This window comes from Paroedura picta, chromosome 13 (assembly GCF_049243985.1).
Source record: "Paroedura picta isolate Pp20150507F chromosome 13, Ppicta_v3.0, whole genome shotgun sequence".
NCBI lineage: Eukaryota > Metazoa > Chordata > Lepidosauria > Squamata > Gekkonidae > Paroedura > Paroedura picta.
In genome coordinates this window covers 13,452,047-13,467,027 of record NC_135381.1, presented here as the reverse complement: position 1 = coordinate 13,467,027, position 14,981 = coordinate 13,452,047, and the positions used below count along the sequence as shown (strand labels likewise).

General features: G+C 45.5%; 1 protein-coding gene across 1 annotated transcript in view; it reads right to left on the bottom strand.

Annotated features, from left to right (window-relative positions):
- TBC1D10A (TBC1 domain family member 10A) overlaps positions 1-13,841 on the bottom strand; it is a 37,118-nt gene extending 23,277 nt beyond the window's left edge. The window contains exon 1 of the mRNA XM_077309395.1: positions 13,477-13,841. Within this exon, the coding sequence (XP_077165510.1) occupies positions 13,477-13,703 (227 nt within the window). The 5' untranslated portion in view covers positions 13,704-13,841. The remainder of the gene's footprint in view (positions 1-13,476) is intronic.
- Between the last annotated feature and the right edge of the window lie 1,140 nt (positions 13,842-14,981).

Sequence of the window (14,981 nt, the reverse complement as noted above, 5' to 3'; positions counted from 1 at the left end):
GCGTCCTCTTCCCCACACTATTTCTTCATTCTCATCTGAAGATGCCCACCTACCCTCACCCCTTTCCCTGCTTCCTACTCTCCTTGCCACCCACTCATAACTTTTATACTTCACCATTCTCCCTGCAGGGAACCCAAGGCAGTGTGCATTATTCGCCTGTCGTCACTTTTATCCTCACAACAATCCTCCGAGGTAGCTTAGGCTGAAAGATTCTGCCACAGAAACTTACTGATAGATGTGGGCCAGTCACTATTTATAAATCTACTGCACAGGGTTTGGGGAGGATAAAGTGACAAGGGAAGAAGCAAGGTAAGTCATCCTGGGCTGAATCTGCATGGAGCTTTTATTCCAATCCCAGATTGATTGATTCCCGGCTGTCTACACTGAATGCGATTTCAATTTTGATTTTGTCCGATTTAAATTTTCCCTCTGCAACAAGCATGATTGATCCGGAGTGACGCTACCTTTTCCCCGCAATATCATAGAGTGGATATAACCCTTGATATTTGAAAAATCTGCATGAGAAAGCAAGCAGATCTCTGCCTGTTCCGAACTTGCTGCTGAGCTCCGTGGTAGAGAAGCCCTGATGAGCCATGGGGGCATCAGTTCCTGGTTCCCAGGTTGCAAGCTTGCCTTAAAGGGGAAGCCCTAACCTCTCTCAGCAGAAGCTCCAGAAGCCCTAACTTATCTCAGTAGAGATTTGCCTTTTGTTTTTTTTCTCCCTCCTCTGCTGTCTCCAATCCTCCCCCCCCCCCGAGCTTCCCTAACCACGTGCAGAACATTTTTCTGTTTTAATCGGGGAGGGGAGAGGAAGACCCGAGTTCAAATAGATCTGGATTCAGCAGGATCCACAATGGAATAAACAAAGTAAGTGCAGATGCAGCCCTGAGCTCCTTGAAGGAAGTGGAATATCAAGGAGCATTTGGAGAAGCCCTGCTTGGTTTGGCTGTCCTTGTTCTGCTGCTGATCACTCATTATGGTCCAGGGAAATGGCCAAAATAAGAGCCCCAACTGTGTGAATACACAAGGCATACCAGAAACAGGCAGCCTCCCCAAGTGAACCTCATAACAGAAAGGCATCCACTCACAATGAAGATGCATCAAATAGAACCTGTACAGCTCGTTTTCCCCCCCTCGGGATGTTGCCAAAAAAGGATAAAAGTCTGGAAATTTGCAATCCTGTCAAACCAGATTGAAATTAAAGCAGGGCCAACCAAGAGCACATTCCACCAAGATCTAGCATCCAGTCAGATCTTTGGACAGGGGAGTGGTTTTGACCAGAACTCAGAGCTGAGGTCGTAGTTTTCAGCAGCCTGCGTCAGAAGGCAAACTGCAAGCCCAAATAATTCTTCAGAATCCAGCTGACCTAACAGAAACTGAAGCAATGAGTTTCAATCGTTGTAAACCTCAAGGTAGTTTTCTTCCAGGAATTGTCAGCATTTTTCCTGGCTTTAAGCTGCCTTGGGATTTACAGTTTATAAAACCCATGTCTCAGTTTCTATTAGACCTTCTCTATTCCCATGGACTTACTAGCTCTTTAGGATTCCACTCACACCCACCAACCCTGGATTGCTCATGGAAAAGCTGGCATTATCGACCCAGACCTTAAGGCATCTGTCATCAAAACTACTCAGAGGATTCCTACGAAAGGTGCTCGGGCTTCAGTACTGACTAGCCTCCAATTAAAATAGTAGCCAAGGGATTTTATTCAAATCATTTACAACATACCACTGTGTACTTTCAACAAAACTCCAGGCATTAATTTGAGAACCAGCCAATTCTAGGTCACTAGAAATCAAGCAATGGCCAACCCCTTCTGAATGTTTGTTGCCTCAAAAACCTGGCTTCTGCAATCTTATGGCAGAAAAGAAAAATCACTGGGAGTGAGGCAAGCAACAAACAGGTGGTTCGCCACTGCCTACCTTTGTGGAATTCCCTAGTGGTCTCCCATCCAAGAACTAATCAGGGCCAAGACTGCTTAGCTTGCAAGATCAATTACGATCAGGTTAGCCTGGACCATCCAGGGCAGGGCGGGGTAGGAATCACTGCAGCACCAATGTCAAGAGAGCTACACATTAGCATCTACAAGCCTGTTCAAACTCACTTACCAAAAGCCTTGCAGGACCAACAAGCCTCAGTCCTTCCTAAAGACCAAGAAGAAGGGAAACACAAAAGATTGCCCAGGGAGTCCTCCATAACCAAGTGGCTATGATCATAAAGGCCCCTGCTTCTTCCTACTGTGGTCATCTGGTTATTCTTCCTGTAAAGATCAGGATAGGGAAGGTATGAGCCAGGGAAAAGTGGAGAAGGGGAGGAAAGAAGGAAGAGGACACTAAAGTCCAAACAGGTTCTACTGGGGGATGAAGGAGGTATGAGTCAACATATGAGAGCTTTGCTCCTTTCCACAAACACACACACTCCTAGCTTGTGCCTGGATATAATCTCAGCAGCCATTTTGAAGCAACAGGTCAACTGCAACTGTTTAGAGAAGATAGGGGATCGAGCCCTCATTCTCTGTATAATAGCTACTAAATCTTGCAGGCAAGCCATAGCTGCAGATGGGTTTGCTTCCCACATATGGCCCCTGGTTTCCAGACTATGGGTGTTCCCAGCAACTTGCTCTTCGTTGTGCAGGAAAGCAGCACCTGAGGAAGCCAGTTAAAAGTGCTTCCTTGTCTATAATGAAGCCAAGCAGACAGGAATACACAGAAATTCTAGCTTGGAATTGAACAGCACGGAGATCCCGTTCGGCAGTCGCCACAATCAGACGACGTTTGATGGGACAGCAACGGAAAAATCCTGGGCTTGATGACAGCTGCCACGGAAACATCAGATTTGCTCCCCACGTGCTCTAGTTCTCTGGTTCTAACACAACTCACGCTCCAGGACAACCCTGCTTGGCTGAGGCTCACACCTCCCTGCTGGTCAGATGCCCATTCCAGACTGCAGAAGCAGTGGCCCTGGATCGTCCCAATTTTCAATCCGAAACTTTAAACCTGGCTTTGTCTTTTTCGGTCAGACCATGTCAGGTCAGTTTCTACGGTGCCACTGAAGGATGCAAGAAAAGGCAAAATCTGTCAAGGGCTTTTGTAGGTTACTCAAGATAAGAGCTTCAAAGCAGTATGTTCTCAAGTTCAATTTGTGTGTGTGTGTGTGTATTATATACACATAAAAGAGAAGGTGAAAATTCAAGGTAAAGTTCATTTTTAAAAGCCATTAGGAAAGGTTTATATTACCGGAGTGACAAATTCCACAGCAGTAGTCAGGTTCGGTGTTATGGCTGGAGGCCAGCTGCGATAACTCCACCTGCTCCCTCCCTGTGTGCATATGAAACCCAGAAACACAAGAAACTATCATAAAAGCTTCCGATACTATGTGTGAGATTTCAGGATTTCACAGAACTGTAGTTTTAGCATGGCTGTGGGACTAAACCCAAGACAGGACCCCAAAGCTGCTGAAATTCTGTGATAAAGAAAGCTGTATTCCCTTACTTGTTTAAATTATGTAATTTTATGCAGCTATGCAGGGAAGTCCTTGATAGGCTGAGCTCCTCTAATGCAGATGCCAAGATTCACATTAGTAACACCTAAGAATGCAACATATTTTTTCCAACACAGGGAATGAATGCCTGATATGAAGGCAGACTATTAACATATGTAGCCCAATAAGGTCTAGTCTGACTAGGAATAGCTCTCCAAATCGCTGCAACTGACTTTTCTGGTTCTACCCGGAATCCTCTGAATTAGGCGAGAAGATTACAGTATGTAAAGCATGAGCTCTGCTAGTAAACTATGGCTGCCCCCAACTTGCAAGTACAAAGATAATACTTAAACTTTTCTTTCAATCTTAATTAAGCCCATCCAACGATATTGGCAGGTCCTGTCCAGGATATGAGCCAGAGACCTTCTACAACCTAAGTCAGGGGTGAGTCCTTGCCAAAACCTGGGAATTGTAGTCTATGGGCATCTGGAGAGCCAGTTTGGCCACCCCTGCCCTAAGTGATAATCATACCTCTATCACGCATCTGTCGATTGTTACCTAGAAACGGAATGCTACTAAGACTTCTCCTAGCCTAACTCTTTCCAAGGACAAAGCATCCTCCATCTCCCCTCCCTCACACAACAACTTTTTTCAGGTGCCTGTTTTTCTTCCAGCACGAAAGCTCAGCTTTGCTACAGGCTACTAAGCTCTTCTTTTGCTCCCATTCCAACATTCTTCCCACAGCCCTAATTTCCTAAGCCTCCTGGTTTCCCTTGCTAGGCCTCAAGCGTCTGCTTTCTTCAACTAACGCTTAATAAGACGGAATCTATTTTCTATCGGCTTCTGGCTTTACTGTGAAAACGTGTAGTTTAGTGTAATACGCTGACCTTGGTTCCTTCGGTGCAGCCTTTAGCCAGCGGTCATGTTTAAAAGGAGACTAATTGCAGAGTCGACATCACTGAGAGAGAGAGAGAGCAGCTCATGGTTCAAAACTAGAGAGTTCTGTTCCAGCCGTCCTACAGTTTTTGTGCGCATGTCCTCAAGCAAATAACTTCAGCAACAACCTCACCGTTCTCAATTTTCCTGCAGATCAGCATTACTTAACCTCATAAAGAGCCAGATGGCATTTTAATGCAAACCCTTATTTTGACCTAATTTTAAACCGTGCCTCGCTCTCCCCCTTCCATCCATGCCATGAATGCTTTTTAAAAGCAGATTCATTAGGAAAGTGCTAGCTTGTGTTCCAGTTGCCAGTGAGGAAGAGAAACGGGGCTAACGACTAAATCCAATTTAAAGACACGTTATTTACTTGACAAGCTGCACGAGTATTGTCAAAGCATATGGGAAGGGCAGATTTCCCCATAAAAAGCAACAATGTCAATACCAGATGTTTAGAATCGGATGGCTCATTCTGCCTCAGGGTACGAGGAATACCTTAGCCTGTGACTGATTTCAAAATTGGGATCTAAATATTTTAATCACATTAATCGTGATCAATATTTCTGATCTGTAAGCTCAGAGTCATGCCGACTCCGTTCTCTACCAAAATCCAGCATGTTTCCCCTCAACACTCTGAAGTACAGCATTTCTGGAGCCCATATGCTGACGTTTGGCACAGTATTATCCATTTACGATGTGAGGACGACCTCTAGATTTCGGTACAGATCTGTAGCCTTGGCAAGACGTTGCTGAATAAGATGGCTGGGGGTGACTAGCTACACGACAAACCATCACTCAGCATGAATGTTCTTTTGAGTATCTCCTGACCAACAGTACCCATTTAAGGAAACTGCTATCAACAGCATGAAAGCCTAGCTCTAGACAACCCTTAGCCATTCCACTGAGCATAGCTACTGTAGTGTTAAAGCTTACTTGAATATAGCCTTTGGCCACCATGGCAAGAAGGGGAACTAGGAGAGGCACATGCTCTCTGTTTTCACACTGATAATGCCAGTAATGGGTACTTGCCTGGTCTCCCATGTCTCTGCTATACGCTCTGCACAAGAACAGTTCCAAAAACATACCGCTGCTTAAGAACATAAGCAAAATTAAGGGAATGTTACTATTTTGGTATGAGCAGTTCATTTGTCTACCCTTGACATTGCAAAGAGCTTGCTTAGGTGGCAGCCTTTGCATAATTTTCAAAATTTGGGTGAGGCTAATGCAGAATGTTGATTTATTTTTTAATTGCCATGTACATAAAGCTCTAGCTACGGGGTTGCCTTCCCTAGAGTTTTCAAGTCACAACAGAAGAGACATGCATTTAAAGATGTTTTCAGTACCTCATTCACAGTTCTTAATTCAGGCTCCTGTTAAGTTTCGCAGCTGTCAAAGTCCTCCAACTCTGCCCCAGGCACTTATCCAGGCAGGATGCTTTTGGCTTTCACCATGGCCACATCTGTTCTTTCCTAATCTTTGTTTTTCTTGCTCTCCAGGCCCCTTTGTCATTATCTTTCCTGGAAACAAAATATATGGGACCAAAACAAGTGTAGACTCCAAACCCTTTCCGGAGCACTGACAGGATGCTACAGGCAGTGCTAAAATTAAAAAGGAAATTCTGCACAAGAAGCTGACAGCTGCAATTGGAATAATCAAATTTATATGCTCTTTTTTGCATAATTTATTCTGCAGTTAGTAGTTCACTACCAGAAGAGAGAGAGGTCTACACAGGGCCTGATTTGGTGTAGTGGTTAGGAGTGGCGTGCCGGGTTCGATTCTGCACTCCTCCACATACAGCCAGCTGGGTGACCTTGGGCTTCCCACGGCACTGATAAAGCTGTTCTGACCGAGCAGTGATATCAGGGCTCTCTCAGCCTCACCTCCCTCACAGGGTGTCTGTTGTGGGGAGAGGAAAGGGAAGGCGATTGTAAGCCGCTTTGAGACTCCTTCAGGTAGAGAAAAGTGGCATATAAGAACCAACTCTCCTTCTTTTGATTTAACCCACAACAAAATATTTCTAGTTAGCATCTCTTTTGGCATTGTCTAAAGATGCTTTCAAGCATACCTTTGCAACCATGTGGATTAGAAACTTCATTATTAAATGAAAGCTGGCTTCTGGGGAACACCTGAAGAATCATGCCATTAGTCAGCATTGGGGATGTAACCGGTTTTTGGTGAGAAGACACATATAGCAATCAGGCACTGAATTTGAAATGATGTTAAGGTCAGGGCACAAGCTTCAGAATGAAGCAGTAAGAGCATGAGCATGTTCCCTCACTCCCCATTGCACATAATCAAGTAGAAGTCAGCACACTCAGGGATCTCAGGATTGTTACATAATCCCCATTGCACATAATCAAGTAGAAGTCAGCACACTCAGGGATCTCAGGATTGTTAAGAGCCACCTGCTTACACCAAGTAACAACTGCCAACAAAGCAGGAGAGCCTTAGTAAATGACACAAGAGCTGGCAGCTTGCTTGCTGTGCTTCCTTTCAAGCAGTTAATGTATCAGAAATGCTTCCACTGGTATTCATTGACAGATGGACTAATAAATGTTGTGAGAAAGAAACAGCTGTGCATTCACAAATCTATTCAACAACATCCGATAAGCCTGATTCAGATAGCCTGCGAATTTTCAAGGCTGAAACCAGGCTGCCCAAGGGAGCATCGAACCAAACTCTGACAGCTGACATGGAATCAGGAAAGTATATGAACTTAAAGTGGCATAAGTGTTTTCAGTTGTGCAGTGCTTCGTTTGGCCTTTTAAAATAACTCTGTCAAGTGCCCATAAAACAGGACCTAGAGAGAAACTGGTACGAGAAAAAAAAAAGATCTAGAGCAGGGGTAGTCAACCTTTGGTCCTCCAGATGCCTATGGACTACAATTCCCATGAGCCCCTGCCTGCATTAGCTCATGGGAATTGTAGTCCATGAACATCTGGAGGACCACAGGTTGACTACCCCTGATCTAGTGCATATGAAGATTCTCGCTGCCTTTACCAGATTTTGTTGCTCTATTTCAATATTCCTCAGTTTCTTCCCCCACGTCCATAATAGAATCATAGAATCATAGAGTTGGAAGGGGCCATACAGGCCATCTAGTCCAACCCCCTGCTCAACGCAGAATCAGCCCTAAGCATCCTAAAGCAATATAACTGGAGACTCATTTTACTTACTGCAGAACATGCAAATGAATGTTCCCAGAACAAACATACGCTAACCCAGTCAACATTATGCCATTCTCCCACTCTCCCCAGTCAATCACAATGGGAGACTGGTTTTAGGCCGACAGTGATGCTCCTGGGATTCTCCAATAATCAGCTGTATGGCAGGCTGCACTGGGGAATCCAATAAATTCTTAGCTCCTCCAGTGATTATCTCAGTCACTGATCATACAGCAGAAAGGAAGAGACAGTGAGAAGGTACATGAGGTCTCCCCTGCTCTAAAAATCATGTTGTGGTGTCTTCTTTTTCAAGGCACATTTGTGCCTCCTTCTACTGATGCACCTCCCAAAAAACAACCACCACCCAGAGTATGGAAAATTATCGCTTGCTTTTATGTCACAGAAGTGAAAAAGTGAAAAAAATGAGGAAAGAGGTACAGGAAAGAATTTCCAAAAGCGCTTTTTCATGTTGCAAACCTGCCTAAATACTTTGTCACTCCTAGCCAGAGACTCCTGTTCTTGTTCATATAGCAAAAGAATAAGAGGAAGGTCCTCTAGCACCAGCAAGATGGAGAAGTAGTGACTTGCTCTCTCTTTGACTCTCACATCTCCCTGGCTAAATATTCCAGCCTCTTCTCTTTTGTGTTTAAAAGTTCCCTTGGGCTGACACAGCCGCCCACAGGCAGCTACTCTTAACTCTGTCTATGCCCCCACAGCCCTAGACAAGGTATACACCTTTCCGTTTAATACATCAAATGCCTATTATTGTGAATTAGGGTAGAGAAGCCTCTATGCCAGGGGTTCTCAACCTGGGGGTCGAACAACCCTTTCATAGGGGTTGTGGCAGGGCAAGCAGCTTGGACGGGGGGGGCACCATCCACACAACAGCCTTACAGGGTAGATAGAGCAGTCGTTTGTCTGCAGCAGCGGAAAAGAGCGAGATCAGCATGGTGGGACAAGAGGCAGAACTGAACTGAGAAACCCTGGGGAAAAAACCAATTGATATACCATCATGAACAATGGATCTTCACACCATTGGCCAATTTTGGTTTAATTTCAGTGAAAGAACACTTGCATAATTTTAGGGTTGGGGATCACCACAACATGAGGAACTGTATTAAAGGGTCATGGCATTAGGAAGGTTGAGGAACACTGCTCCATGCCTTCTGATTTCAGACCTTTCAGCAGAACAGCCCCTGAGCAACTGAACGTACCTGGTAGAACAACAAGTGGCTTTCAAGCCATGTTTCTGGGAACTCTGAAACTGCCTAAACTGAACTAGGAGCAAACAAGAAAGACCAAACAAACTGACATGAAAGAACTGGCCAATGATTTTCCCTGCAATCGTCCAAGCATGTTTTAGGGTTCTTCCTCGGACCACGTGTGAAGGCTGAAAGTCACCCAGGCCCAGTTTAGTACTCAGGGCCTGAGATATGGAGTACCTGCTGTGTTCCAAGAGTGACAAAGGGCCTCAGACCCCAACAGTCCTACATTCTCGGTCTGCACAGAGAATCCAAGGAGGGAAGAGGCAGTCCAGTCGCTTTGAACATCCCATTTCTTCCATATAAAGGGGTCCCACAGAAGGAACCTAGCTCAAAGTGCTCCAAAATTATAGTTGATATATTCTGCAAAAGGATTTGCAGCAGATAAACAATATCTCCCCAGTGTGAAAAGGGTTTCTAAAGGATAAATCAATCTAAAAATCATTTAAAAAAAAGATTCCCCCCCCCTATTTTGCTAGGGAAAAGCACATGTCCATTTTGATTCTTGTGAATACTAACATACAATCAAGTCCTCAAGTATGGATGGCAAGAATGAAGAGATAACAAAACAATCCAGTCTTCTTCTTCCACCCTAACAGCAAAATTTACATTTTTTTCCTGATCTAATTCTTCGTATATTCTATGCTGCATCAATTTACAATGGAAAAATTGATGCTTATCTAAACTTATTTAAAACAACAAAAACGAGAACTGTTTATCTTTATTTTAAACAACAGGGAACCACCCTATTCCCTTCTCCAAGCAATGCCTCCCGAATTTTGCAAAGTTCTTGTTATCTTTAATCCACCCACTCACACACTATTTACAGTCTATCCCCACCCCATTCCTGAGACAATCTTGTTGATTTCATTTCTTTACCTTTGACTTTTGAAAACCATGATCATGTTTCACAAGGCTGAGAGTCATCTCCAGGGCTAAAGGGCCTATATTTAAGTCTAATCTGCAACACATTTTAATTTTACCCTGCTCTTCAATAGCTATTCTGCCATTTCCTGCCTCTTGCGGGTCCACAAACAGCCAAGCTCCCTCCTTCAAAATAAGGCATGGACTCACAAATGTGGGTGTATAAAAGTTTCTTAACATTGTTTGCAGGCAGGATCTGACTTCTCTCTGCTTAGCTCCCAGGACATTACAAATCTCTTTCAGCCCCCCCCCCCCCCCCAAAAAAAAAGACTAGAAAAGCACTATCCAGGCAACTGCCATTCTGATGTTGTTTTGCTGATGCATTAAAAGGTACAAGATGAAACAGCTTCTCCCTACTGGGGTCTTAGAATAGTCAAGTCCTTTTATCCTGGCTGGAAGGAGCTAAAGAATTCATTCAGCAAAGGGGACTAATTTACTGGGAATAGGAAGGAAAACAAAAACAAGGTTGTATTTTTGAAGTCTAAATCTCTTAGGACTCCACAGTCAAAAAGCTGGATCTCAAGTAAGTATACCAACCTTGCAAATACAATATGGTGAGTACAACCCGCCTTTAGGCATTTTTGATTGGGAAGAGCTGGTTCTTTTGGGGGTTCTTGCTATTGTTTTAAGCCATTACTGTACCACAAATCACTAGCTTTTATATGTCAGGTGGTAATGGAGACTAGGTGGCTAATGAAACACATCTGCAGACAAAGTTTGTGAAAACAGCTGCCAGCGTAGAAGGCAGCACTGTTTTACAACATGGACATGCTTCTGAAGGATCACACGGGCAAGCTTGTATTTTCAAAGTTAAGGGAGGAGCAGGCAGAGCACATTTGTAATATGTTGCCTTTCTACTGTCACTTAAGCTCACTATACTATGACTGCCCTACCTTAACCCTTCTGTCTCATCACTGTTTTGAGAGAATTTCACTTTCTCTATCACCGCAGTCACTTGACCAGTCACTTCCTCCAGAAACTTCTGGTTAGCTTTAGACTGAATCAGAAGGCAAGAGGGAAAAAAACTTAAACCCCCCCCCCAAAGAAACTAAACTGAGAACCAAAAGGTTTAAAGAAATACAAACATGCAGACTTATAATTCAGTTTCTCCATGTAGAAAGCTGAAAATCCTCAAATATACAGAAATGCATTTCTTATAAATAATTAAAAACATTAGGCCTGAATAATAGCCTAATTATTAGGCCTAAATAACAGTAAAATCATTAAGTAACAAGGCCCAGTGTCGTATGCACATATATCAAGATGGTCACTTTACAATGTACCTTCCTTTCAGCATATAAAGTAATTCTCAACTACAATATGGAGTTATTAATGTGCATAGGTATGCAGCAGAAAGACCATTTTGAGTCATTTGCATTCAACAAGACTGGCAGTTACTTATAAATAGGTCTCTGTATTTTTATCTCTGCCCTGAGTTACAGCTAATATCTTTATATAGGTTCTTACCTTTTTGAAATTATTACTGATTTGTTTCTATGTCTGAAACTACTGTGTATTACATGATATTGTATGTTTGACCACTGAAGAAGACCATCCAGCCAAAATACGTTTCCTCGGGGTCAATTGGTCCTTAGTGGCTATCATTTAATGCTCTGTGAAGCTATTATTTAGGTCTAATACTGTTTTAAATACAAAAGTATTACAAATACTTGTAATAAATACACCTATTTTCATTTATTTGAACCTTTTAAACTTTCTATGTAGAGAAATTAAATTATAAGGCCACATATTTGTATTTCTGACCCAAGATCACCCAGGGAGTTCCATGGCAGAGTCCCTCTAGCCCCAGCCCAACATCTTAATCAGTACACTACACACATGACTACAGTATTTAGTCAGCTGAGTAGTTAAAAAAAATAAACAGAGCTATTGATAAACCAAACAGCAGTGCTTCTTGTATCCCAAAGAAACAAGATCTGGCTTTTAAGTTCTATGACCCAACACTTTTGCTACTCCCCAATACCATATACACTCAGCGTTAACTTCCAACGCACGGCATCCCCCACCCCACCCCAGAAATTAGGATAACTTTTTGTCACCAGTTGCAGCTCCTCTGGAATTTAAGATCAAGATGAACCTAGACTGGGCTTAGTACCTACTTCCTCCATCTCACCCCCCCCCCCCCAGCTAGTTCCAAAGCTCCTGGGGTGGCCAGGTCCAGGAGGAGGAGAAAATTTTCTTTTGGCACTAGTTCTGTGGCAAAAGCCTTCTTTTTTTCCTCCTCAGCAGAAACACCTTGGGCCTAAAAGCTGGCAGCCTTCAGATAGTTCATATGTTCTCATTTCAAGACTGAATCCAAAACAACCCCAAGCCAAGGAATTCTTTTCCAGCATCAGAGCTCAGAAGATGCAAAATCACAATAAAGAATTACACCTCAGTCAGTTTGGATTATAGGTCTGTAAACCAATAGGGGTGTGTGCACCAGGCAGATAAATCTGATAATCGTTACTTTGTGGTTTGTGTTATGTGTCCTCAAGTCACATCTGGCCTCAAGGGAGCCAGCTTGGTGTAGTGGATAAGAGCAGAGGCTTTAATCTGGCAAGCCAGGTTTGATTCCCCGCTCCCCCACATGCAGCCAGCTAGGGACCTTGGGATCATCACAGCCTCACCTACCTCACAGGGCATCTGTTGTGGGGAGAGGAAAGGGAAGGGGATTGTAAGCCACCTTGAGACTCCTGGTTGAGAAAAGCAGCACAAAAAAACTCTTCTTCACCTGATTTACGGCGACCCTATGGATTAATGACCTCCAAAATGTCCTAGCATTAACAGCCTTTCTCAGGTCTTGCAACTGAAGGCCATGGCATCCTTGACTAAGTCAATCCCATGTTGTTTCTTCTCTCTTCCTGCCACCTTCAACTTTTCCCTAGCATTGTTGTCTTTTCCAGTGGTCCAAGTACAATACTACAGTGTCCTACAAGTACAGGAAACCCAATCTAGTATAGTGGTTAATAGCAGTGGCCTCTAATCTTGATTCCCTGCTCCTCCTCCACATACAGCCAGCTGGGTGACCTTGGGCCAGTCACAGTTCTCTTAAGGCTGTTCTCACAGAACGCTTCTCTTAGAGCTCTCTCCACCCCACCTACCTCACAGGGCATCTGCTGTGAGGAAAGGAAGGCAAAGGTGTTTATCAGCCGCTTTGGATAGTGAAAAGGGGAGGGATTTTTTTTTTTTAAACCCAGCTCTTCTTTTTCTACTATACTTCTTCGGGGACGATTCCAGATGGGAAACCCTCTGCAGCAACAGCAGCAAAACGAAGACTCCAGGAGGGGCCACGTTACAGTGGCAACATTTCTTCTGGCCTAAGCGTCTGCGACTCACACAGCACTTAAGGTGACGTTGACATGAATCCGGTTTTTCATCCCCAGGTCCCACGGAACTCCGGTTTTGCTTTCCTGACGCTGCAAAGACCTCCTTGGATAAATCTTTGTTGGTCTTAAAGGTGCTCCTGGACTCTTGGTTTTATTGTAAGGTCAGCGCCGCCCCTAACTCCGGCCCAGGCACCCCCCGCCGCCCCCCATACACGCCCGAAGGATGCAGGGCGAGGCAGGGGCACGCAATGCCCGGGCAAAGTCCTCTCCAAACACGCAGGGGGACGTGCAGCGCCAGGACAAGAGTGCCCCGGGGCATGGGCAGAGCGCGCGGGGGCGTGTCCGGCCCACTTCCCCTCCCCCCCCCCGTCCACTCACAGGGCCTCCCTGGCGGGCGCGTCGCTCTCGGGCACGAGGAAGCCGAACTTGTCCACGCGCCGCTCCCCGCCGCCGTCGCTGCTGCCGCCCACCGAGCTCCGCGAGTCGCTGTCCCGCCGCAGCTTCGCGTCCATTTCGGGCGGCGCCGCCATCCCGTTCGGGGAAACCAGCCCGACCCCTCCTGCCGCTGTTGCTGCTGCTGCTTCGCCGGCGGGGCTCTTGGCCATGGCCGGCCCCCTCAGCGGCGGCGGCGGCGGCGACGGAAGGGAGGAAGCCGACCCGGCGCCATCGCCGCCCGCCAGGAGCCGCCTCAGCCGATCCGGCCGGGCCGCTTCTGCCTCAGCGCTGCGGACACGCCCATTGGCTGCGGCGGCGGCTCCTCCCGGCCCGCCTTTTCTCCGCGCCCATTGGCCGCCCCGGGGGTGAGCGACGTGTCCGCCCTGCCGCCTCCGAGCCGTGGGCGTCGCCGTTTCCCGGCCCTCCTCTCAGGGAGGGCTAGCGGTCTGGAGGAGAAAGGGCGTTGGCCGAGCGGGATGCCAATCACGGGCTTGCGGCCGCCTCCTGAGCTCGCCCGTCGAGGCCTACAGACGCCTCAGTGCTGTGGCACAGGGGTAGTCAAACTGCGGTCCTCCAGATGTCCATGGACTACAATTCCCAGAAGCGCCTGCCAGCATTCGCTGGCAGGGGTCTCCTGGGAATTGTAGTCCATGGACATCTGGAGGGCCGCAGTTTGACTACCCCAATTTATTCAAGGCGTGAGCTTTCGAGTGCAAGCACTCTTCCTCAGACTATGAACTGACCATCATATGGCTGTGTTTCGATGCTATGACACAGTTTACTAATGTACCAAGATTAACTTTTGTTTCTATATTCCTACTGTTATGATGGTCAGTTCTTAGTCTGAGGAAGAGTGCTTGCACTCGAAAGCTCACGCCTTGAATAAATCTTTGTTGGCCTTAAAGGTGCTCCTGGACTCTGCTTTGATTGTGCTACTTCAGACCAACAGGGCTACTCATTTGAATCAGGTCTAAGGGTGACAAACATGGGAGATCCAAGTTCTCCCCGAGGGAAAGAGAAGTGAGGCTTCTAAAGCATGTTTGCCATGGAAAAATGGTGGCTAGCTGGTATACTTTGGAGCACGGACATGTTGCAAACTTGAATGCCCTCCCTGCGTTTCCTCCTTCCTCTTCATAATTCTTGGTGCCTGTTTTCCCCCTGCTGCTGTGTAAATATTGCTGCAGAATGAGATTTCACTTCATGTGTCTGATGTACAGGCCTCGTGCCCACAAAAGCTTATGCTTAAGACCCAAGCAAACCCTCTGCAATTAATTAACACCACCTGATATGTAAATACTTCTGCTCTCAGAGTAAAGAATCACACCCCTCTTATTATTTTAAATACTCTTACATACTGCACTGTTTCAAAAGATTGCCATTACAAACAGCTGATCTTCTGTCAACTTGAAACTTTTGTTTAGACAAAAGTTGTAGGCTGCCACACCAGC